A 25,872-nucleotide genomic window follows, 5' to 3' on the forward strand; every position below is an offset into this window, starting at 1 on the left:
GAGGCACCACAGCACATATTCTGGCATCATATCAGCCACCACAGGAGAAGCCACCATTGAGTTACTTTGACCCCCGCACCCAGGAAGAGGAGAGAGGCACCACAGCACATATTCTGGCATCATATCAGCCACCACAGGAGAAGCCACCATTGAGTTACTTTGACCCCCGCACCCAGGAAGAGGAGAGAGGCACCACAGCACATATTCTGGCATCATATCAGCCACCACAGGAGAAGCCACCATTGAGTTACTTTGACCCCGGCACCCAGGAAGAGGAGAGAGGCCCCACAGCACATATTCTGGCATCATATCAGCCACCACAGGAGAAGCCACCATTTAGTTACTTTGACCCCTTCACCCAAACAGAGGAGAGAGGTTCCACATCAGAGAATCAGGCATCATATCAACCACCACAGGAGTAGGCCACAATTTAATGGGACCCCGGCAACCATGTCAGATGGCACAACCATCAGCTTCATATCAATCAGCACAGGAGAAGGCGACTTTGAAAGACTTTGACCCCTACACCCAGACGGAGGAGAGAGGTTTCACAGCAGAGAATCAGGCATTTAGATCACCCACCACAGGAGTAGGCCGCCATTGAATCAGACCCTGGCAACCATGTCAGATGGCACAACCATCAGCTTTATATCAATCAGCACAGGAGAAGGCGACTTTGAAAGACTTTGACCCCTACACCCAGATGGAGGAGAGAGGTTTCACAGCAGAGAATCAGGCATCATATCAACCACCACAGGAGAAGCCACCATTTAGTTACTTTGACCCCTGCACCCAGGAAGAGGAGAGAGGCACCACAGCACATATTCTGGCATCATATCAGCCACCACAGGAGAAGCCACCATTGAGTTACTTTGACCCCCGCACCCAGGAAGAGGAGAGAGGCACCACAGCACATATTCTGGCATCATATCAGCCACCACAGGAGAAGCCACCATTGAGTTACTTTGACCCCCGCACCCAGGAAGAGGAGAGAGGCACCACAGCACATATTCTGGCATCATATCAGCCACCACAGGAGAAGCCACGATTGAGTTACTTTGACCCCTGCACCCAGGAAGAGGAGAGAGGCACCACAGCACATATTCTGGCATCATATCAGCCACCACAGGAGTAGGCCACAATTTAGTTTATTTGACCCCTGCACCCAGGAAGAGGAGAGAGGCCCCACAGCACATATTCTGGCATCATATCAGCCACCACAGGAGAAGCCACCATTGAGTTACTTTGACCCCCGCACCCAGGAAGAGGAGAGAGGCACCACAGCACATATTCAGGCATCATATCACACACCACAGGAGAAGGCCTCTTTCAGTGATTTAGGCCTTTGGACCCAGACAGAGGAGAGAGGCACCACAGCACATATTCTGGCATCATATCAGCCACCACAGGAGAAGCCACCATTGAGTTACTTTGACCCCTGCACCCAGGAAGAGGAGAGAGGCCCCACAGCACATATTCTGGCATCATATCAGCCACCACAGGAGAAGCCACCATTTAGTTACTTTGACCCCTGCACCCAGGAAGAGGAGAGAGGCACCACAGCACATATTCTGGCATCATATCAGCCACCACAGGAGTAGGCCACAATTTAGTTTATTTGACCCCTGCACCCAGGAAGAGGAGAGAGGCCCCACAGCACATATTCTGGCATCATATCACACACCACAGGAGAAGGCCTCTTTCAGTGATTTAGGCCTTTGGACCCAGACAGAGGAGAGAGGTCAGAGATTAGCTTCATATCCCCCAGCACAGCAGAAGACCGCTTTATTTGACTTAGGCCTCAGCACCCAGACAGAAGACAGAGGTAGCATGGCAGAGGTTATGGCTTCATGTCACCCGTTAGTTTAACCGGCCACTTTCATCTGGTTAGGCCCCGGCGCCCAGACAGAGAAGAGTTTCATTCAACTGTGGGTTTCATAAAATTTGTATCAAATAAAGAAGTGGCCCGTAGCACAACAAGACATGTTTTAGGCAGTTAATAAGGACTACTCTGCACAAGGGAGGGACAGGTCCTGTGGGATCCATGCCTGGTTCATCTTTATGAAGGTCAGCTTGTCCACGTTGGCTGTGGACAGGCGGCTGCGCTTGTCAGTAATGACGCCCCCTGCCGTGCTGAATACGCGTTCAGATAAAACGCTGGCCGCCGGGCAGGAAAGCACCTCCAAGGCATAACATGCTAACTCTGGCCACGTGGACAATTTCGAAACCCAGTAGTTGAATGGGGCCGAACCATCCGTCAGGATGTGGAGGGGTGTGCAGACATACTGTTCAACCATGTTAGTGAAATGCTGCCTCCTGCTAACACGTTCCGTATCAGGTGTCGGTGCAGATAGCTGTGGCGTGGAGACAAAACTTTTCCACATTTCTGCCATGCTAACCCTGCCCTCAGATGAGCTGGCCGTGACACAGCTGCGTTGGCGACCTCTTGCCACTCCTCTGCCTTCACCTTCCACCTGTTCCCCTGTGACATGTGGGAATGCTCTCAAGAGCGCCTCTATCAGCGTGCGCTTGTACTCGCGCATCTTACGGTCGCGCTCCAGTTCAGGAATTAAAGTGGGCACATTGTCTTTATACCGGGGATCCAGCAGGGTGGCCACCCAGTAGTCTGCACACGTTAAAACGTGGGCAACTCTGCTGTCGTTGCGCAGGCATTGGAGCATATATTCGCTCATGTGGGCCAGGCTACCCATGGGTAAGGACAAGCTGTCCTCTGTGGGAGGCGTATCGTCATCGTCCACCGTATCCCCCCAGCCACGCACCAGTGATGGGCCTGGGCTGCCACCCCGCTGTGAACTTGCGTCATCCTCGTCCCCCTCCACCTCCTCCTCCTCATCCTCCTCGTCCTCCAGTAGAGTGCCTTGGCTGGCGACTTGTGAACCTGTCCTCTGCTGCTTAAACAAACCTCCCTCTGAGCCACTTCGAACAGACTGGCCCGAAAGTGTTAGAAACGAGCCCTCATCCTCCTCCACCTGGGCCACCTCCTCTAACATCATTGCCCTAAGTGTTTTCTCAAGGAGACATAGAAGTGGTATTGTAACGCTGATAACAGTGTCATCGCCACTGGCCATGTTGGTGGAGTACTCGAAACAGCGCAGCAGGGCACACAGGTCTCGCATGGAGGCCCAATCATTGGTGGTGAAGTGGTGCTGTTCGGCAGTACGACTGACGCGAGAGTGCTGCAGCTGAAACTCCACTATGGCCTGCTGCTGCTCGCACAGTCTCTCCAGCATGTGCAAGGTGGAGTTCCACCGGGTGGGCACGTCGCATATGAGGCGGTGAGCGGGAAGGCCGAAGTTCCGCTGTAGCGCAGACAGGCGAGCAGCGGCAGGATGTGAACGGCGGAAGCGCGCACAGACGGCCCGCACTTTATGCAGCAGCTCTGACATGTTGGGGTAGTGGTGAATGAACCTCTGCACCACCAAGTTCAGCACATGCGCCAGGCAAGGGATGTGCGTCAAACCGGCTAGTCCCAGAGCTGCCACGAGATTTCGCCCATTATCGCATACCACCAGGCCTGGCTTGAGGCCCACCGGCAGAAACCACTCGTCGGTCTGTTGTTCAATACCCCGCCACAACTCCTGTGCGGTGTGGGGCCTGTCCCCCAAACATATGAGTTTCAGAATGGCCTGCTGACGTTTACCCCGGGCTGTGCTGAAGTTGGTGGTGAAGGTGTGTGGCTGACCGGATGAGCTGGTGGAAGCAGTGGAGGAGGAAGCCGAGTAGGAGGAGGAGGCTACAGGAGGCAGAGAATGATGCCCTGCGATCCTAGGGGGCGGAAGGACGTGCGCCAAGGAACTGTCCGCCGGGGGCCCAGCCGCCACTACATTCATCCAGTGTGCAGTTAGTGAGATATAGCGTCCCTGGCCGTGCTTACTGGTCCACGTATCTGTGGTTAGGTGGACCTTGCCACAAATGGCGTTGCGCAGTGCACACTTGATTTTATCGGACACTTGCATGTGCAGGGAAGGCACGGCTGTCTTGGAGAAGTAGTGGCGGCTGGGAACCACATACTGCGGGACAGCCATGGCCATCAGCTTTTTGAAGCTGTCTGTGTCCACCAGCCGGAATGACAGCATTTCAAAGGCCAGCAGTTTAGAAATGCTGGCGTTCAGGCCAAGGGCTCGAGGGTGACTCGGGGGAAATTTGCGCTTCCTCTCTAAGGTTTGAGATATTGAGAGCTGAACGCTGCTGTGTGATATAGTGGAGACGCTAGTTGACGGTGGCGGTGGTGGTGGTGTCGGTGGCACATCCTCTGTTTGCTGCTCGGCAGGTGGCAACATTCCTCTCGAGGCGGAAGCCGAGGCAGCAGCGGTAGAGGGAGCAGGGGGAGCCTCAGCGAGTGCCTGGTTTTTAAGGTGTGTACCCCACTGCAGTTCATGCTTTGCATGTAGATGCCTGGTCATGCAGGTTGTGCTGAGGTTCAGAACGTTAATGCCTCGCCTCAGGCTCTGATGGCAGAGCGTGCAAGTCACTCGGGTCTTGTCGGTAGGACATTGTTTAAAGAAGTGCCATGCCAGGGAACTCTTTGAAGCTGCCTTTGTGGGGCTGGGTCCCTGTTGGCGATGTCCAGTAGCAGGCGAACTCTGGGGGCGGCGGCTCGTCTGCTTTGGCCCCCTGCTCCCTCTTTGGCTTCGCTGTTGTCTCGGTCTCACCACTACCTCTTCCTCTGAACTGTGAAAGTCATCGCCACGACCTTCAGTCCATGTGGGGTCTAAGACCTCATCGTCCTCTGCATCGTCTTCCACCCAGTCTCCCTCCCTGACCTCCTCCTGTTCAGTCTGCACACTGCAAAAAGACGCGGCAGTGGGCACCTGTGTTTCGTCATCATCAGAGAGTCGGTGACTCTGCTGTGGTGGTATTCCCATGTCCTCTTCATCTGGAGACATAAGTGGTTGTGCGTCAGTGCATGGTATGCCTTCCTCCACTGGGGAAGGGCTAGGTGGACGCCCCTGGGAAACCCTGGAAGCAGAGTCTTCAAACAGAAGAAGAGACTGCTGCATAACTTGTGGCTCAGACCGTTTCCCTGATATGCTTGGGGGTGATGTGACAGACTGATGGGCTTGGTTTTCAGGTGCCACCTGTGCGCTTTCCGCAGAAGACTGGGTGGAAGACCATGTGGTGAACGTGCTGGAAGCACTGTCGGCCACCCAATCGATTAATGCCTGTACCTGCTCAGGCCTTACCATCCTAAGAGCGGCATTGTGCCCCACGAGATATTGCGGTACATTCTGCCGGCTAGTTGAGGGAGTTCGTTCCCTACTGTGTGCGCCTGGGGCCGAACGGCCACGTCCTCTACCAGCAACAGAGGCTCCACGGACACCACCACGACCGCGTCCTCGTCCCTTAATAGTATTTTTCTTCATTGTTGCGATTCAACTCGCACCACAATGAAATATATTATTTTTTATAAGCAAAATCCCCTCACTGGAATACTTTCAGTCTTTTGACTGTATGGATTACAGATGGAATGACTGTTATATGTGAGTACCGCTTTCTTTGACAGATTCTAGTATGGGTACATATATGTTTTCCCAACCCCAGCAAATTAGTTTGCTAATTCCAGATGTATGAAACGCAGGCCTAACTGTATCTAGTATATTGAACGCCAGATAAACTAACTTGGCCTTTTTTAAATAAAAAAAATTCCCTCACTGGAATACTTTCAGTCTTTTGACTGTATGGATTACAGATGGAATGACTGTTATATGTGAGTACCGCTTTCTTTGACAGATTCTAGTATGGGTACATATATGTTTTCCCAACCCCAGCACATTAGTTTGCTAATTCCAGATGTATGAAACGCAGGCCTAACTGTATCTAGTATATTGAACGCCAGATAAACTAACTTGGCCTTTTTTAAATAAAAAAAATTCCCTCACTGGAATACTTTCAGTCTTTTGACTGTATGGATTACAGATGGAATGACTGTTATATGTGAGTACCGCTTTCTTTGACAGATTCTAGTATGGGTACATATATGTTTTCCCAACCCCAGCAAATTAGTTTGCTAATTCCAGATGTATGAAACGCAGGCCTAACTGTATCTAGTATATTGAACGCCAGATAAACTAACTTGGCCTTTTTTAAATAAAAAAAATTCCCTCACTGGAATACTTTCAGTCTTTTGACTGTATGGATTACAGATGGAATGACTGTTATATGTGAGTACCGCTTTCTTTGACAGATTCTAGTATGGGTACATATATGTTTTCCCAACCCCAGCACATTAGTTTGCTAATTCCAGATGTATGAAACGCAGGCCTAACTGTATCTAGTATATTGAACGCCAGATAAACTAACTTGGCCTTTTTTAAATAAAAAAAAAATTCCCTCACTGGAATACTTTCAGTCTTTTGACTGTATGGATTACAGATGGAATGACTGTTATATGTGAGTACCGCTTTCTTTGACAGATTCTAGTATGGGTACATATATGTTTTCCCAACCCCAGCACATTAGTTTGCTAATTCCAGATGTATGAAACGCAGGCCTAACTGTATCTAGTATATTGAACGCCAGATAAACTAACTTGGCCTTTTTTAAATAAAAAAAATTCCCTCACTGGAATACTTTCAGTCTTTTGACTGTATGGATTACAGATGGAATGACTGTTATATGTGAGTACCGCTTTCTTTGACAGATTCTAGTATGGGTACATATATGTTTTCCCAACCCCAGCACATTAGTTTGCTAATTCCAGATGTATGAAACGCAGGCCTAACTGTATCTAGTATATTGAACGCCAGATAAACTAACTTGGCCTTTTTTAAATAAAAAAAAAATTCCCTCACTGGAATACTTTCAGTCTTTTGACTGTATGGATTACAGATGGAATGACTGTTATATGTGAGTACCGCTTTCTTTGACAGATTCTAGTATGGGTACATATATGTTTTCCCAACCCCAGCAAATTAGTTTGCTAATTCCAGATGTATGAAACGCAGGCCTAACTGTATCTAGTATATTGAACGCCAGATAAACTAACTTGGCCTTTTTTAAATAAAAAAAATTCCCTCACTGGAATACTTTCAGTCTTTTGACTGTATGGATTACAGATGGAATGACTGTTATATGTGAGTACCGCTTTCTTTGACAGATTCTAGTATGGGTACATATATGTTTTCCCAACCCCAGCAAATTAGTTTGCTAATTCCAGATGTATGAAACGCAGGCCTAACTGTATCTAGTATATTGAACGCCAGATAAACTAACTTGGCCTTTTTTAAATAAAAAAAATTCCCTCACTGGAATACTTTCAGTCTTTTGACTGTATGGATTACAGATGGAATGACTGTTATATGTGAGTACCGCTTTCTTTGACAGATTCTAGTATGGGTACATATATGTTTTCCCAACCCCAGCACATTAGTTTGCTAATTCCAGATGTATGAAACGCAGGCCTAACTGTATCTAGTATATTGAACGCCAGATAAACTAACTTGGCCTTTTTTAAATAAAAAAAATTCCCTCACTGGAATACTTTCAGTCTTTTGACTGTATGGATTACAGATGGAATGACTGTTATATGTGAGTACCGCTTTCTTTGACAGATTCTAGTATGTGTACATATATGTTTTCCCAACCCCAGCACATTAGTTTGCTAATTCCAGATGTATGAAACGCAGGCCTAACTGTATCTAGTATATTGAACGCCAGATAAACTAACTTGGCCTTTTTTAAATAAAAAAAATTCCCTCACTGGAATACTTTCAGTCTTTTGACTGTATGGATTACAGATGGAATGACTGTTATATGTGAGTACCGCTTTCTTTGACAGATTCTAGTATGGGTACATATATGTTTTCCCAACCCCAGCACATTAGTTTGCTAATTCCAGATGTATGAAACGCAGGCCTAACTGTATCTAGTATATTGAACGCCAGATAAACTAACTTGGCCTTTTTTAAATAAAAAAAAAATTCCCTCACTGGAATACTTTCAGTCTTTTGACTGTATGGATTACAGATGGAATGACTGTTATATGTGAGTACCGCTTTCTTTGACAGATTCTAGTATGGGTACATATATGTTTTCCCAACCCCAGCAAATTAGTTTGCTAATTCCAGATGTATGAAACGCAGGCCTAACTGTATCTAGTATATTGAACGCCAGATAAACTAACTTGGCCTTTTTTAAATAAAAAAAATTCCCTCACTGGAATACTTTCAGTCTTTTGACTGTATGGATTACAGATGGAATGACTGTTATATGTGAGTACCGCTTTCTTTGACAGATTCTAGTATGGGTACATATATGTTTTCCCAACCCCAGCAAATTAGTTTGCTAATTCCAGATGTATGAAACGCAGGCCTAACTGTATCTAGTATATTGAACGCCAGATAAACTAACTTGGCCTTTTTTAAATAAAAAAAATTCCCTCACTGGAATACTTTCAGTCTTTTGACTGTATGGATTACAGATGGAATGACTGTTATATGTGAGTACAGCTTTCTTTGACAGATTCTAGTATGGGTACATATATGTTTTCCCAACCCCAGCACATTAGTTTGCTAATTCCAGATGTATGAAACGCAGGCCTAACTGTATCTAGTATATTGAACGCCAGATAAACTAACTTGGCCTTTTTTAAATAAAAAAAATTCCCTCACTGGAATACTTTCAGTCTTTTGACTGTATGGATTACAGATGGAATGACTGTTATATGTGAGTACCGCTTTCTTTGACAGATTCTAGTATGGGTACATATATGTTTTCCCAACCCCAGCACATTAGTTTGCTAATTCCAGATGTATGAAACGCAGGCCTAACTGTATCTAGTATATTGAACGCCAGATAAACTAACTTGGCCTTTTTTAAATAAAAAAAATTCCCTCACTGGAATACTTTCAGTCTTTTGACTGTATGGATTACAGATGGAATGACTGTTATATGTGAGTACCGCTTTCTTTGACAGATTCTAGTATGTGTACATATATGTTTTCCCAACCCCAGCACATTAGTTTGCTAATTCCAGATGTATGAAACGCAGGCCTAACTGTATCTAGTATATTGAACGCCAGATAAACTAACTTGGCCTTTTTTAAATAAAAAAAATTCCCTCACTGGAATACTTTCAGTCTTTTGACTGTATGGATTACAGATGGAATGACTGTTATATGTGAGTACCGCTTTCTTTGACAGATTCTAGTATGGGTACATATATGTTTTCCCAACCCCAGCAAATTAGTTTGCTAATTCCAGATGTATGAAACGCAGGCCTAACTGTATCTAGTATATTGAACGCCAGATAAACTAACTTGGCCTTTTTTAAATAAAAAAAATTCCCTCACTGGAATACTTTCAGTCTTTTGACTGTATGGATTACAGATGGAATGACTGTTATATGTGAGTACCGCTTTCTTTGACAGATTCTAGTATGTGTACATATATGTTTTCCCAACCCCAGCACATTAGTTTGCTAATTCCAGATGTATGAAACGCAGGCCTAACTGTATCTAGTATATTGAACGCCAGATAAACTAACTTGGCCTTTTTTAAATAAAAAAAATTCCCTCACTGGAATACTTTCAGTCTTTTGACTGTATGGATTACAGATGGAATGACTGTTATATGTGAGTACCGCTTTCTTTGACAGATTCTAGTATGGGTACATATATGTTTTCCCAACCCCAGCACATTAGTTTGCTAATTCCAGATGTATGAAACGCAGGCCTAACTGTATCTAGTATATTGAACGCCAGATAAACTAACTTGGCCTTTTTTAAATAAAAAAAAAATTCCCTCACTGGAATACTTTATGGCTTTTCACTGTATGGATTACAGGTGGACTGGTATTAGTAGGGGTGACACAAGCACACCCAAGTCCCTGATGTAGGATTTCTATGGCACAGACCACTATTACAAGTGATTAATGGACGTTGGGAGAGATTGTGCTGCAGCACTAGTCCCAAGATGGCCGCCGCCTATCAGCCCAGTAACATGTGCCACAAAATGGTCTGCACAACCTTTAAAAAAAATAGCCTTGGACTGTGCTGCTAAATCGCAATTGGTCTGAATCCCAGGTGTAGATGTCTGACTTGTTTGGAGCTTTGGAATGCACACTGTGGCAGCTTCTGCTGCAGCACTACAAGTCGCAAAATGGCGGCCGGCGGTCAGCCCAGGTACATGTGGATGGAAAAATCACTCTGGCCACTCTAAAAATAGCCAATCCCTATCAAAAAAGCAGCTCAGCTGCAGTTGTTCAGATGAATCACAGGTGGAGGAGAGAAATTTGCTTCCAGTTATTCAATTATCCCTGCCTATTCTCGCCCTAGCATCAGCTGCGTCTAACCCTGTTCTATTCACATCGGGAGTGAGCACGTCCCGACGTGCGCACAAGCTTATAAGAGGCTGAGTCACATGCTGCACTTGGCCAATCACAGCCTTGCCAATAGTAGGCATGGCTGCGATGGCATCTTAGGGCAAGTAGTATGATGCATGTTGATTGGCTGCTTTGCAGCCTTTCAAAATGCGCCAAAATACATGCCGAACGACGAACCCGAACCCGAACTTTTACGAAAAAGTTCGGGTTCGGGTCCGTGTCACGAACACCCCAAAATTCGGTACGGACCCGAACTATGCTCGAACTGTTCGCTCAACACTAATCATTACCCATAAAAGCTTACAATAGAATTTTGTCTATATTAACACAACTCTAAAAGGTGAGCCTCCATTTGGAGATTCGTACATTTTCGTTTGTACTAGACATACTTACCCTATATTATACCCCTTTATTCTTAAAGTGTGTCCATATTTTCTCAAAGTGAATCTCTCACTAGTTTTTTTAACAAAGCAAAATGCTATGTCACTTTCTCTAATTGACCCAGCCATCTTATATTGAACACTCCAGGGTTGAGGGTGTCTTATATATAGTAAAAATTTATTAATCTTGATATTCATGAGTTTCCGGCTCTCTCAGCCCCCTGCCGCTGATTGCCATAGGAAAAGGCAGCCAGGAGAGTCAGATCCTCATGAATATCACGTCTTATTGGCTCATGCTGGTGATGTTCAATATAAGATTTGAGCAAAACAGCTGGGTCATTTACAGAGAGTGACCAGCAGTTTTGCCAAGGGGATCTAGTTCATTCTGATCATAGGGCTGCAAAAAACTGGTGACTTATTCCATTTTACCTGAGATAAGATGTAGTCACAACCACCACTGATATCAATCCGGGCCTGATCAAAGGTGATGAGATGTCCATTTCCATATAATGTGCAGGTCTTGGAGCAATGCTCCATTGTGCAATCCCATGTCCTGTTCTTACAAGTGCTGTCAATGAAAGAGACCATATTAACAGTTATTAAAATGTAAGTTGGAGAGCCACTGGTTTTCCTGTGGAAAAAGCTACATCTTAGACTGTTCCAAATCATGTCAGGTATTGTCACACAGTTAGCACTTGAATGTGGATGCAAAAACTGAGTTGAGAGTAGCACTGTTATTCATAGTATTATTTTTCCCATTTACTAAAACATACCCTGTTTAAACTCCTCGAGTCTATTTTAGCATCATGCAAAATGGTGAGTTTTCTCCTTTGTTTGGAAAAAATCTCATAGAAATCCAAAGGCATCCACAGGCTTGGATATCCCTGACATAGAACCGACACACTATACTCTTCCATTGAAGATGGTGTAAGAAGTCCTTTTGAGATGACCAAAACAATTGTACCTATTCAGAATCCTAGTCATTTCGAGCAGAAAGAGAGAGAAATTTTTCTTATGATAGTACCCTTGAACTGTTCAATCAGTACTTTTTTTTTTTCTAAAGGAAAGATAATTTGCATACCTTTGGGTTTCTGGAAAAGATATTCAAATTAGCTTTTCTTGCAAAAATAAATAAAAACACTAAGTCTATTTGATGACTGCAGAAATAATATATGCTTATTTGCATATATTGTTCCCAGAAATACAGATCAGCATTTGCTAGCCTACAATGCTTCTCATGCATACGAGGTGGTCTCCCTAATGAGAAAGAGTACTCCCAAGATCCCACCAAAGACCAATCACCTAACAATGGCAATTTTCTCTTAAGATACTCAGTTTTCCTATCCTTTTGGAAGGAGAACTGACTTGCATGTCTGATTCAGAGAAGTGTAATATGAGGGCATTCAGTACTTTTGTCCATTGCATCATGTATATACTGCAAACCCTGGCTCTGCCATCATTCTAATATTCTGATTGGGATTAAGCCAGACAAAGCTTGATGTTCTCCTACTGTCTTGATAGATAAGGGGAAAGTTTGAACAGAGATCTTACTCCTCTTCAGACTTTTAAAGTATTTTGTCAAAGCATTGTATTTCTGAGTTCTAAGGGAAGATCTACAGATCTGCCAAAAATAACACTTTTCAATAAAAATGGATAAAAAAAAACTTTTTCTCTGCACCCTTAATAAAAAAATATATATATTTACCCCCTCCCCCTTATCAACTTGACACTATACCTCATTAAGAATGCTCAGTTGTATTTCTTGAGGTTTGGGAAGGAGATGCAACCTTTCTGTTTATGGACTTGTAGTCTCTTTAGAGACATCCTGTGTGCTCATCCTCTCCAGATAAAATCTAATAGTGCACAAGCTTTAATGTGTTTAAAGGGAGTCTGTCACCACAATTTTCCCTTATAGACCACTTACATAGCACTATAGCATAACTATAGTAAACAATGGTACCTTTGTCTTTTTGTTTGGATGTTCACCAGGGGCAAAAACTGAGTTTTATTCATATGTAAATGAGGGCTCGCAAGTGCCCAGGGGCGGCGTTCGGACTGTAAGTGCCCAGGCCGCTCTGCCTTCTTTACACATAACCCCTCCCCAGCCTATTGCTTGGCCCGCCCTGTAAGCCTCTTACATCATCCAGTGTACTGGCCGATATCCCGCCGGCGCATGCGCACTGTGATGACCATTGTGGGCAGCAGCATCATTTCATGCAGTGCGCATGCCCGGGCGGGATATCGGCCAGTACACTGGATGATGTAAGAGGCTCAGAATATGGAGACACTAAAAAAAATTTTGTTTAAAAAATGCTGGTATTGTGTAGAACTTAAGTAAATTAAAAAAAAGTTGACATATTAGGTATTGCCGCGTCCGTGTGATAGCAAGCGATCAAAAAGTTATACGCACCCCAAAATAGTGCCAATCAAACCGTCCATCATCTCATCCCACAAAAATCATACCCTACCTAAGATAATCACCCAAAAACTGAAAAAACTATGGCTCTCAGACTATGGAGACACTAAAACATGATTTTTTTTGTTTAAAAAATGAAATCATTGTGTAAATTTGCATAACTTACATAAATAAAAAAAGTTGACATATTAGGTATTGCCGCATCCGGTAGAACCTGCTACAGTATATAAAAATATCACATGACCTAACCCCTCAGGTGAACACTGTAAAAACAATAAAATAAAAACGGTGTTAAAAAAAGCCATTTTTTGTCACCTTACATCACAAAAAGTGTAATAGCAAGCGATCAAAAAGTCATACGCACCACAAAATAGTACCAATCAAACCATCATCTCATCCCAAAAAAATGAGTCCCTTCACAAGACAGTCGCCCAAAAAAATAAATAAAACTATGGCTTTCAGAATGTGGAGACACTAAAAATTTAATTTTTTTTCAAAAATGCTTTGTTATGTAAAACTGAAGCAAACCACCAAAAAAAGTAATCGTATTTGGTATTGTCGCGTCCGTGACAACCTGCTCTATAAACATACCACATAATCTAACCTGTCAGATGAATGTTGTAAATAACAAAAAATAAAAACGATGCCAAAACAGCTATTTCTTGTTATCTTGGCTCACAAAAAGTGTAATATAGAGCAACCAAAAATCATATTTACCCTAAAATAGTACCAACAAAACTGCTTCCTTATCCCGTAGTTTCCAAAATGGGGTCACTTTTTTGGAGTTTCTACTCTAGGGGTGCATCAGGGAGGCTTCAAATGGGACATGGTGTCAAAAAACCAGTCCAGCAAAATCTGCCTTCCAAAAAACGTATGGCGTTCCTTTCCTTCTGTGCCCTGCCGTGTGCCCGTACAGCAGTTAACGACCACATATGGGGTGTTTCTGTAAACTACAGAATCAGGGCCATAAATATTGAGTTTTGTTTGACTGTTAAGCCTTGCTTTATAACTGGGAAAAATTGATTCGAATGGAAAATCTGCCAAAAAAGTGAAGTTTTGAAATTTTATCTCTATTTTCCATTTATTCTTGTTGACATAACCTACTTGTGTTGGCCCCACCGTCTGTCAATTTGGGCCGCCTACAACATGAGTTCTCTTCAAATACCCAATCAGCCCCTGTGTCCTCACCAGACAGTCGCTACTCCATCTACCACTCCCCCCATTCTGGCCCTGATAGGGAGTATTCAGACTTGGTGATACATGGTGTAAATACAGCCCCGTTCATAAGGACAACTCCTTAGGGCTGTATTACACTGGAAGATGAGGCTTCCGATTGTTGGGAAGAAAGTATTCCTGCCTGACAATCGCCTGCTCGTCAGTGAAGGATATGCTGCAATTAAATGCAGCAATCTCCTCCCCAGTATGGGGAGGAGTGATCACAAATGCCATTCCATGCAGCAGAGCGTGCTTAGATGACAGGATCTTCTGCCGGTAAATAATGATTTTTGTGCCTGCATAAAAAGATGCTATTTCTCGATGAACGAGCGTTTGATGGCTCATCGGGTAATCAGCGGCACCTTTACACCAGCATCTTATCGCTAACCAGCATTTCTCATGATCATTTGGCCCACCCTCAACCAGTGTAATACAACGCTTATTGTATTGGGAAACAGCAAAAACAGTCATTAGAGGCAAAACAATAGCTTTTGTGGCTAACAGAAAAAAAGATTGAAGAAGAATTAGAAAAGTATTAAAAGTTTACATAATACTGTAAAAGAAATACTAGAAAAAGAACCATAATGTTAGATAAAAAGACTTCTTACAAACATGTAAACTATCAGGTCATCCAATTAGTGGTTAAAGAGGTTGTCCGGGCTTTTAATATTGATGATCTATCCTCAGGATAGGTCATCATCAATATCAGATCGGCGGGGTTCCGACATCCGGCACCCCCCCGCCGATCACCTGTTTGAGGAGACGGCACACGCAGTGCGCACGTGCCATCTCTCTTCTTGCTCGCTGCTGTATGTCTATGGGATAACCCCTTTAATACATTTTTTAAGGGTGTGCAGTGACTGCACAGGTAATTTTCTAGACATAAAACACTATAAAGTAAGATATGTACTACCATGTATTGCAGGATATGTTTATTGTCGATCCCGTGTCATGAAACTTCCCTCTATATACACATGGACACTCGCTTGGGGGGATGCAGCCACCATTGTCATCAGATACTAGACCTTTAGGGCAGACACATCCTATCACACATTCGTTGCTGTACTGCAAAAGGACATTATAAAACATAATAAAACAAAAAATAGCAAATATCAGTGGTGTTAAGGTAGTTTTTATTTTTGCATTTTTAATTTATGTCTAGCATGCTAAGTCAGGATGTACAATGTTGAATAAAACAATATACTGTAGTAATCAACTGAAATTTTGCGGTGATTGTTGTAAACTACAATATAGCCTCTGTATGGTAAGGAAATATTCTCAAGTTATGGATTTGTGATACAGATTCTGCACAATATTCATAGCAAAGTACAATGCAAGCCGCCTCTGACTGGCCCACAGAGGAACAGGTGAATCCCCTGGTGGGGCCCAGTGTAAGGTGGGCCCCTAGTCCCCCACCCCCTACACAAGTGACACATGGCACAGTTGACTGACTGCACTACACATAGATAGTCAGCGTTCAATATCTCAACCAGCATACATGTCCTTTCGATTTGAGCGAAGTTTTGAAACATTTGATTCGGATGCTTAGCCGAAGTTTGGCAAGAAATTTGATTTGTTCCGAATTAATTTGTCACAAATTGCTATGTAAAAACCCCATTCAGCCTATCAATCAATGGGACCATTTTTAATGGCTGCTTAGACAGAAGTGGACCCATCTAATGGCCGTTAAAAACAGTAATACGCTAGTGCAAAATGGCCTTTTTTTTTTTTTTAAATCACTCACTTCATCCACTTGGGCAGTCCGCTCCTCTCTTGGTCATTCTCACCACGTGATCATGCTGGGGGTGCCCGGTGACATCATCACGCTCACCGCTGGTCCTTTGGCAGGTCTTTTTCAATTAAGAGAGGTGCGGACTGCCTCTGCGCGAGCAAGTGGAGGAGGTGAGTGATTTTCTTTTTTTTCTGTACTCTAGGTGAGAGGAAATTTATCTTTGTTTAGAATCAAATTTTTCCTAAAACTAGGAGCGAATTCCACTTTGGATGCTTCTCTTAACACTAATGTCCGTATTAAAGGGATTCTATCACCTCCCCTAACCCAAAATCGGATTTTAAAGCAGTCATGCAGCACAGCTTACCTTGATGCTCGCTCGGACGTCACTGGACTCAGCGCATGCCCAGTGACGAGGATGAAGCTCCTGCCCTCAGTCTCCTGCAGATCGCACTGGCGCAGCCCTCAGTGGGTACTGCGCCTGCGCGAGAGTTCGTTCGGCCGTGAGGGAGGGGGAGGAGAGGGATGAGAGGCTGTGGGCGATTAGGCAGTCGGTAGGAAGGCGTTTTGGGAACTGTAAGAGGGGCGTTACTGGGCACCTTCAGGGGTAATTTACATAATCATAAAAGTCGTTTTTCTCATAAACTACTGGACGGATTACAAGATAGAAGAGCACAGCCGATTCAAGGTAAGCCGTGCTGCATGACTGCTTTAAAATCCGATTTTGGGTTAGGGGAGGTGACAGAATCCCTTTAAAAAACTGGATGGTTCCAAAGTAAGGACTCATACACATAAACTTATTTTTTTCCTGTGCAGGTTCCACTTTTTCGCAGCCCATATGCAGAACCATTCACTTCAATGGGGCTGCAAAAATGGAAATGACTCTGTGTGCATTCCGTGTCTGTATGTCCACATGGCCGTTCCTCAAAAAAATAGAACTATTATTGTCCGTCCACATTACAAAGACAGGACTGTTCTATTAGGGGCCAACCATTCTGTTGCGCAAAATGCGGAATGTACATGGTCAGTATCCATGTTTTGCAGATCCGCAATTTGCAACATCCAATGGTCGTGTGAATGGACCCAAAGGAAAACGTCTCCTCTCCCTTGTAATGCATTCTTGTATTCAGCTCAAAGGAGTGCATCCAAACTGAAATTGTTAATTTAGGATATAGTCACTTATTCATCCCTCACTATGATTCTGTGAAAAAAATAAGAACTATGCGAGGATACAGGTAACTGTTTTTTGTTGTTCATTTCCCATCCCAAAAAATGAAATAAAAATCGTAAGCATCCCAAAAAGGTAGCAATGAAAACCACAACTCATATCAACCTCATAAAGCTCTGTTGGTGTATAAAAAATGATAACGTTACAACAAATTAACATTGCTTATACTCCAGAATTGTGCAAGTAAAAATACAAAAAATTATCCCATACTTTGAAAATGAAAGTTATGGTTTTGAGATATAGTAGAGTTGGTTGAAAACTCCCCCTGGGGACTCTGGCAAAGTCTGTTTCCTGTCTATGCTTAAAGATCAGGCAGAGCATTTATAAAACACCCGTCCTGTTCATAGAGAGAAATATGTGGCTGTTCAATTCCAGCTGCACAGTTCTCCCTATCTCTTCCTTCCTCTGAGCTCTTTGATCAGTGTGTTGAAAGAGATAGAAGCTTAACAAGCCTCCTAGTACAGCTAAGAAAATGATAGAGGTGTGAGTAATCTACTAGACCCCAGGTATGGTATGAGAGGGTTAACCCCTACATTGCTCTAGATCACTAGGGATTTTTTAAAGATATAATTTTATCTTCCCTATCTCTATCCCAATAGATTTTAAAATGAACCCCTTTTGTGCCCTAGACCATGAGGAAAAGTGGCAATAACCCCTTCTCTACCCTAGACCACCAGATATTTTTACAGTCACTTTTTTTGGTGCCAGACCATCAAAGATACTGGTATTTATGCCCTTCACTACCCTAGACAACCAGGAATGGTTTCATAAACTTTTATTTTTTTTATTTTTTTCGAAAACATGGGATCCTGAAAGTAACACTTTCTCTGCTGTAGACCACCAGAGATATAAACATTGATCCCTTTACTGCCCTAGATCACCAGGGTTGCAAATATTTACCCCTTAACTACTCTAGCTAATTATATCAAATTATTTTGTGCTATACAGCAATATTATTTTGGATCACAGAGTTTAGAGGGAACAGCACCAAGTCCTTAACTGCCCCACTGCCCCACTTGCATATTTGTTTTCCCATCTTACTTAAAGGAATTGGTGGGGGTCTGACAATGGGATCCCCCACTGTTCATAAAAATGAGAGACCCATCGTCCTGTATTAATTTAGTGGAGGCTCCATTCACTCTCTATGGAATTGCTGGAAATAACCACATCCTGTACTCGGCAGTTCTATAAAGAGTAAATGGAGTGGCAGCATCCATGCTTGACTGCAACTCCATTCATGCAAGGACACGGAACTCTTACTCCTGTGATCAGTGGGGGTTTTAGCAGTTGGACTCCCCACTGATCAGGCACTTATCCTGCACTATCCTTTTAACAAGAAATATTTTTCTATGATAGGAAGACCCTTTTAATGGTATTGAGTTTTTTCTTACGCATTCCATGTCTTGGGTTTTGCAGCTTTTCTGACACTGTGAGCCCACTGTATCCGGATTAGGAGAACTGCAGTCATAATAATACATAGGTGGTTTGCAGGCTAAAAGTAATAAAGCATATGATCAAACTTAGGAATAAAAGTAAAAAGACAATTGTGTTATATACATGAAAAATATCTATAAATGACCCTTCTGTCTTAGAATCAAGTCCTTTTCCTTTGAATGAAAGTGCATGTTTATGCTTTTAGCATTATAAAAACTTGCTCTGAATACAGCTATTACATGGGAGTACATTTGTGTAAAATGACGTTATATAGAGACACCATTTCCGGCACACAGAGTGCCATATACAATGCCATAGGGAGATTACATGTCTGCATATTCTCCATTTGTTCATAATGTCAAACATTGGGATTAGAAACTAGATAAAAATTATACCACAACTTTTCCGAATGACTGCAATCCAGAGGAATTGAACGGGTTGATTGCCACTCTGTGCACAGTCATCTTCTGAAAAAAGTCTGTCACCAGGAAATTCTTGGTGACAGACTCCCTTTAAGACCTGATGCAGGGGGCTGTATGGCAGCACATGGAGTCCCCTGTGGCTCTGCACTATATAGCTGTTCTTCCAAGGGGAGAACAGTTATCTAATATGGCCCAGGATGGAGCGTGCCACAAATGTTTCATACGGAATCTGCCAGAATATTAAAGATTTCCTGTATCTACTTATTAAAGAAGAGGCATATGAAGGTACAGTAAGGTCCCATGCCCCATTAAGACATTTTTGCTTCATCACATCACACAGTACATTTTTCACAAAAAGGCTGGATTCACACATGCAGTTTTTGATACAGTTTATTTATTTTAGCTAGACAGGTTGTGTTATGAAAGGAATCAAAAGTATAGAAGAACTTAGGGGGTCATTTACTAAGTGATGACGTTTCTGTAGAAACAGAAAAACAGGGCGCACCATAGGGTAAAAACGTTTGGGAATTTGAAATAACTCCAATTTTGGAGGCTCACCTTATAGGGTTGTGCAAATATAGGCACAACGCTAATGAAGACGTGTCAGAGATATATTCAATCCCCAATTTTAAAAGTATGTATGCAGCCACGGATGCAGGTGTCCTCAGATGAGCGTGCCAAGGCCCACACAAATTATTTGTATAAAGTGGAAGAAAGGAGCATCCCTCGGCGCAAGGAACCAACCAGATGCGGATGATGAATCTTCAGAAATATTTATTGCAACCACACTACGCGTTTTGGGGATAGAATCCCCTTCATCAGGTGAAAAATATTGCATAACAAATGGACAAACATGCTGGATATATATACATACACAAATGGTCACATGCAAGTAAGGTCAGAGGGGAGGTGGGCATTACCCCAAAACCTCCCTAGACTGGGGTCATAAAAACAAATGTTCAAACTGAATAATTGGGGCACATACAGATATTCGCTGCCACATTGGGCTTACAAGCTAACCACATAAATGTATTTTGATACATGACATACATAACGAACGCTTTTAGATGTTTAATCAATACACATGATCCCTCCCTGCTTCTAGCTTGTGGGCCAATGAGAAACCTGCGATATCTTTGACTTTAGGTGTAGTGTTGATTGCGAATTTTCGTAATGCAAATTTTTGTAATGAGAATTTCCGTAATGAGAATCAATGAGATCGTGAAAACTCAGATCCTATGGTATATTCTAACCCCCAGGCATTCCCATGGTGATGGGGACTCTTGTCGGGGAGGAGTATGCCAAAGTGGAACAACTTCACAGATTTTTTTTTAAAAAGACGAATATTATAAAAAACAAATATATTTGTTTTTTAGAATATTCGTAATATTCAAAAACAAGAATATATAGCAATATAGCGAATATTCAAAAAAAAACGAATATAGAGCAAATTACCTAATATAGTGCTATAATCTTCTTTGTCTAATAGTTGCAATTTCTTTCTCATCTGAAGTTCAGATTGGAAAAAAATTACAACTATTAAAAAAAAAAAGATTATAGCCCTTATATTCGTTTTCTAGAATATTCGTCTTTTTTTTTTATCTGTACAGTTGTTCCACTTTGGCATACTCCTCCCCGACAAGTGTCCCCGTCACCATGGGAACGCCTGGGGGTTAGAATATGCCATCGGATCTGAGTTTTCACGATCTCATTGATTCTCATTACAAAAATTCTCTTCACGAAAATTCTCATTACGAAAATTCGTATTACGAAAATTCGCAACCAACACTACTCCTAACGAATATTCGAATTTGCGAATATTCTACGAAATATTCTCAAAATATAGCAAATTCGAATATGACCCCTGCCGCGCATCACTAATCAGAATGTGAGTATTGCTTTTTAAATGTTTTTTAAGGTATTTTGAGCAAAAGAATACTGGCCCATTTATGAAAGCCAAATATGTTGCTTGTTAACCCATCCAGCTACAGTAACAGTTGCAGTACTTACAGCACAATTATCTCATAAGAGATTATTTCAGTGGACAATGTTCACCTAATACACACCTTTGATCTCCTCATCTGCTATTGGACATTCCAAAATTCCACGTATACATTTACTGCAAAACAATTAATAAAATGCTGCAAATAAGTGAAGTATAGTCACTACATGCTGTCTCCCTGATGATTCATCCACACACACAGTCAAGTCACATTATTATGACGATCAACTAATATCGAGAGCAGCTATCCGGACAGCAGCTAGATGGGCTGGGAGAGACTCCAAAAGGTTCAGGTAGGTTGTCACAGGTATCTGGAGTCATGCTAACTGCAGTGTATCCCACAGCTGCTGGAGGGTGTGTGGGTAAAGATCCATAAAGCAAGCATGACAATCAATGCTCAAGTAGGTTCAAGTCTTGGAAAGTAGGGGGCCAGGGTAGTACTTGGAAGTCTTGGTCATGCTCTTCCAACCAATGTCAGACATTTCTAGCCATGTGACATGTTGCATTACCTTGTTGAAAGATCCCATCCACCCCAGGGAAGACAATCACCATGTATCGGTGTATGTGATCTGCAAGGATGGCTTCGTTCCCAAATAAGTTGATATTGCCTTCCACATGGATGAGTGGGTCCAGAGAATGCCACAAAAACATTCCCCAGACATAACACTGCCACCACCAGCTTGTATTCCATCAATGGTTCCATGTGTTTGTTCTCTGATGTTTCTCACCTGACACGTCAATGTCCATCTGTTCTATGAAGCAGAAAACGAGACTCACCAGAGAACGCAACCCTCTACCAATCTGCAGAGGCCATTTTTGCAACCAAGCCAGCTGACCAGACGTGACTTCCTTCATGAGCTAACGCTGCCGACATCAAAAGGAGGTGGTGGTCATAATAATGTGACTCGACTGTGGAATTAAGTGATGCTCTCTGATCACAACACTTTTTGTGGACATAGCTAATTATGTACAGTACAGACCAAAAGTTTGGACACACCTTCTCATTCAAAGAGTTTTCTTTATTTTCATGACTATGAAGGCATCAAAACTATGAATTAACACATGTGGAATTATATACGTAACAAACAAGTGTGAAACAACTGAAAATATGTCATATTCTAGGTTCTTCAAAGTAGCCACCTTTTGCTTTGATTACTGCTTTGCACACTCTTGGCATTCTCTTGATGAGCTTCAAGAGGTAGTCACCTGAAATGGTCTTCCAACAGTCTTGAAGGAGTTCCCAGAGATGCTTAGCACTTGTTGGTCCTTTTTCCTTCACTCTGCGGTCCAGCTCACCCCAAACCATCTCGATTGGGTTCAGGTCCGGTGACTGTGGAAGCCAGGTCATCTGGCGCAGCACCCCATCACTCTCCTTCATGGTCAAATAGCCCTTACTTTCAAAGTTTTCCCAATTTTTCGGCTGACTGACTTACCTTCATTTCTTAAAGTAATGATGGCCACTAGTTTTTCTTTACTTAGCTGCTTTTTTCTTGCCATAATACAAATTCTAACAGTCTATTCAGTAGGACTATCAGCTGTGTATCCACCTGACTTCTCCTCAACGCCACTGATGGTCCCAACCCCATTTATAAGGCAAGAAATCCCACTTATTAAACCTGACAGGGCACACCTATGAAGTGAAAACCATTTCAGGGGACTACCTCTTGAAGCTCATCAAGAGAATGCCAAGAGTGTGCAAAGCAGTAATCAAAGCAAAAGATGGCTACTTTGAAGAACCTATAATATGACACATTTTCAGTTGTTTCACACTTGTTTGTTATGTATATAATTCCACATGTGTTAATTCATAGTTTTTGATGCCTTCAGTGTGAATCTACAATTTTCATAGTCATGAAAATAAAGAAAACTCTTTGAATGAGAAGGTGTGTCCAAACTTTTGGTCTGTACTGTACATTCAAATTTAAATACAAGCAAATTCATTTTCCTATCCTCTCATTGGGCTAATTAACATTCTTTAGGCTCATGAAAAATCTGTATGTCGCTATATAAAATACACAAAGCACTAAAATGTACACTTATTATGGCCGTGTTAAAGGGGCTTCCAGTTAAATGAAGAGTGTATAAGAACGATTCATGTTCTTCCAGAGCCTTACCACAGGATCTCGTCTATTTTAAATGTTTGACGAGCTGGAACAGTTCGCCCTTTGTAGTTGCAAGGACAATCCTCGGGGGGCACACACTTTTCATTTTGAGTCTGGTAAGTCCCTTCTGGACAGCTGCAGCCTTCTCTTGGATCAGCCATGAAATGACAGAGAATGTCTGGTTCTGCTAAAGAGTTGCAGGTAAAATTGCATTGTCTTGGGTTAGACATGAACACCATGGTTTCGGGACAGCCAGGATCTATTGGAAAAAGAAAGGAAATTAATTAGAAAATATATATGTTTCTAATGTATTTATCACAAACCTTGCAAGTATAAGATTTTCCTTTAGTTTGTTACAATTAATCATCTTTGTTGTTAGTATTATTGTTTATTATAATTATTTTTATGATAGCACTATAATCCATGACAACATGCTTAGAGGAGCAGCAACACATTCTACAATACTTTTTGTTAGGCGGTTTCGACAATGTTATGAGAGTGTATCCTGACAGTTATCATTTTTAATCTGTTGGGTTATCCAAAAGAGGCTCACAGAAACGTTAATAGCGGAGTTATAGAAAATTAACTCACATGAAACAAAAAACCACAAAAATATATTATATGTTATAATATATATAATACATATAATAATATATAATATTATTATATTATAAGTTATATTTTAGGTTTTTTTGTTTCATGTTGGGATATCCAGCATGAAGTGTTCAGAAACCCCCCCCATTGCATTGCATAATTTGCATTAATAACAATGGTGGCCTTTTTATATAATATATGGATGTGCCAATCCTCCAGAGCAAGAGGAACTCTTTCTGGCTAATTTGATGAGGGTTCTGAAAAAAGGGAATCCTATTAAATGGATTTTCTAGGATCTGCATTTCAAGAGATCGGTTAGTCTTTATGTCATTCTTTTTACTTTTGCACAATATAAACATTTTTTCATAAAAGCATTTATGAAAGCTATTGTTTTTCCATCCAGTTGGTCTGGAGTAAGCTACAATGAGCAATAAGCACCATGAGGCAATAAGAGCAGGTAAGTGAAGTACATTTATAGGTGCTTTTTATATATTTTTTTATCATATTTTTATTTGACTTGATCACAAAATCATTTGATTGCTGATATAAAACAATGAAATACTCCTGTATTGCAGTATATTATTGCTTTTCAGAGTTTTACTGACGGGCAACATATAAGTTCCTGCCTTAGACCAAATAGGTATGGTACATGTCTTGTTTATTTCACGACAACCTATCAGCACCCCGTGATCATGCTGCGGTGGTATCAATGGCATAACAGAGGGAAATGCTGCATGACAACCCCAAGACAGTAAAAAGCTGCAGTATCCACAATAACTAACTCAGTTGCTCCACTCAAAACTGGACTGGCACCTTGGGGAACTTTGTCAAAATTGGTGTAAAGAAAAACTGGCTTAGTTGCCTATAGCAAATAAAGTCCACTTTTCATTTTTCAGAGCTCCTTTGGAAAATGAAAGTTCGAATCTGATTGGTTACTTTGGCCACTTAGGCCATTTTTTCTTTACACCATTTTGATAAGTATCCCCCAATGTGTTCTACCTAGCAGATAGGGCATGCCCTTCTCTACAGAAAGCTGTTTTCACATGACTATAATGTGACCGAACAGCAAGACCTGAACTATTGCACTTCTGCTGAGCAGATCTGTTGGGTTCTGTAGTGATTAGAAATGAGCGAAGTTCTCAAAAATTCGATTCAGCTGCTTTCACAAAGAAATTAGCTTTGTGACGCCCACCGTCATTAAACCCCTCAGATGCCACGTTCATTACTGATGGCGGCATCAGAGATGACCATTGAGGCCTGTCAGGGGTTAATCCGTTAGAAAAAAATAAACAAATACTCCCCTTATCCATTTGATCGTGAAAAGTCCACCACGTCCATCTTGATTGAAGTCCATCGTGAAATCTCGCGCAGTGTGTGATGATGTCATCATGCTGGCCGGCCTGGTGATGTCATACATCACAAGATTTTGCACGGGATCTTCAATCCAGATGGATGTGGCGAACTCTTCACGCACAAATGGTTGATTTTAGAGAAAATAGATTACCACGAAACACAAGGAAATTCGGCTTTGCGGTGAATGGAATTTGCCCTGAAATTTGGATCGAAGACCACTTTGTGAACATCGATTCGCTCAACAATAATGGTGATGTAAGCTTGGTTCAGTAGAACCTTAGGCCTAGATATATTGGTATTAATGCAACATAATACTGACCTGAGGTTGAAAAATTCATCCCATTTTTACAAAAAACCTTTAATAGGAGTACCTATACGAGTAGTAGGTTTTTTGCTGCAAATATGGGTTGCATTTGAATTGTGACGGATGTTAGTATCTTTTAGGAAATTAGATTTAGGTTTAGATTTGGAAACATCCTTACCACAAATATTATATCTCCATCTCCAGTCTTTTAGCAACACATTTTGGCTTCTACATTCATCTGCATAGTCTCCAAGCCAGGTGCACACAGCTTCCTCACTGTGCTCTGAGTTACATGCATCATATATACAGTGCTAAAAGAGACAGGAACATGGAAAGAGCTGACTAATTAAA

The 25,872-nt window shown here is 42.2% G+C and overlaps 1 protein-coding gene across 1 annotated transcript in view; it reads right to left on the reverse strand.

The window, feature by feature from the left end:
- LOC120980023 (mucin-5B-like) overlaps nt 1-25,872 on the reverse strand; it is a 175,892-nt gene that overhangs the window by 35,664 nt on the left and 114,356 nt on the right. Inside the window, exons 15-20 of the mRNA XM_040408888.1 lie at nt 25,700-25,832; nt 23,283-23,529; nt 21,233-21,285; nt 18,702-18,802; nt 15,267-15,418; nt 11,152-11,290 (exon numbers count right to left, since the gene is read on the reverse strand). Of these exons, the coding sequence (XP_040264822.1) occupies nt 11,152-11,290; nt 15,267-15,418; nt 18,702-18,802; nt 21,233-21,285; nt 23,283-23,529; nt 25,700-25,832 (825 nt within the window). The remainder of the gene's footprint in view (nt 1-11,151; nt 11,291-15,266; nt 15,419-18,701; nt 18,803-21,232; nt 21,286-23,282; nt 23,530-25,699; nt 25,833-25,872) is intronic.

This window comes from Bufo bufo, chromosome 10 (assembly GCF_905171765.1).
Source record: "Bufo bufo chromosome 10, aBufBuf1.1, whole genome shotgun sequence".
Lineage (NCBI taxonomy): Eukaryota > Metazoa > Chordata > Amphibia > Anura > Bufonidae > Bufo > Bufo bufo.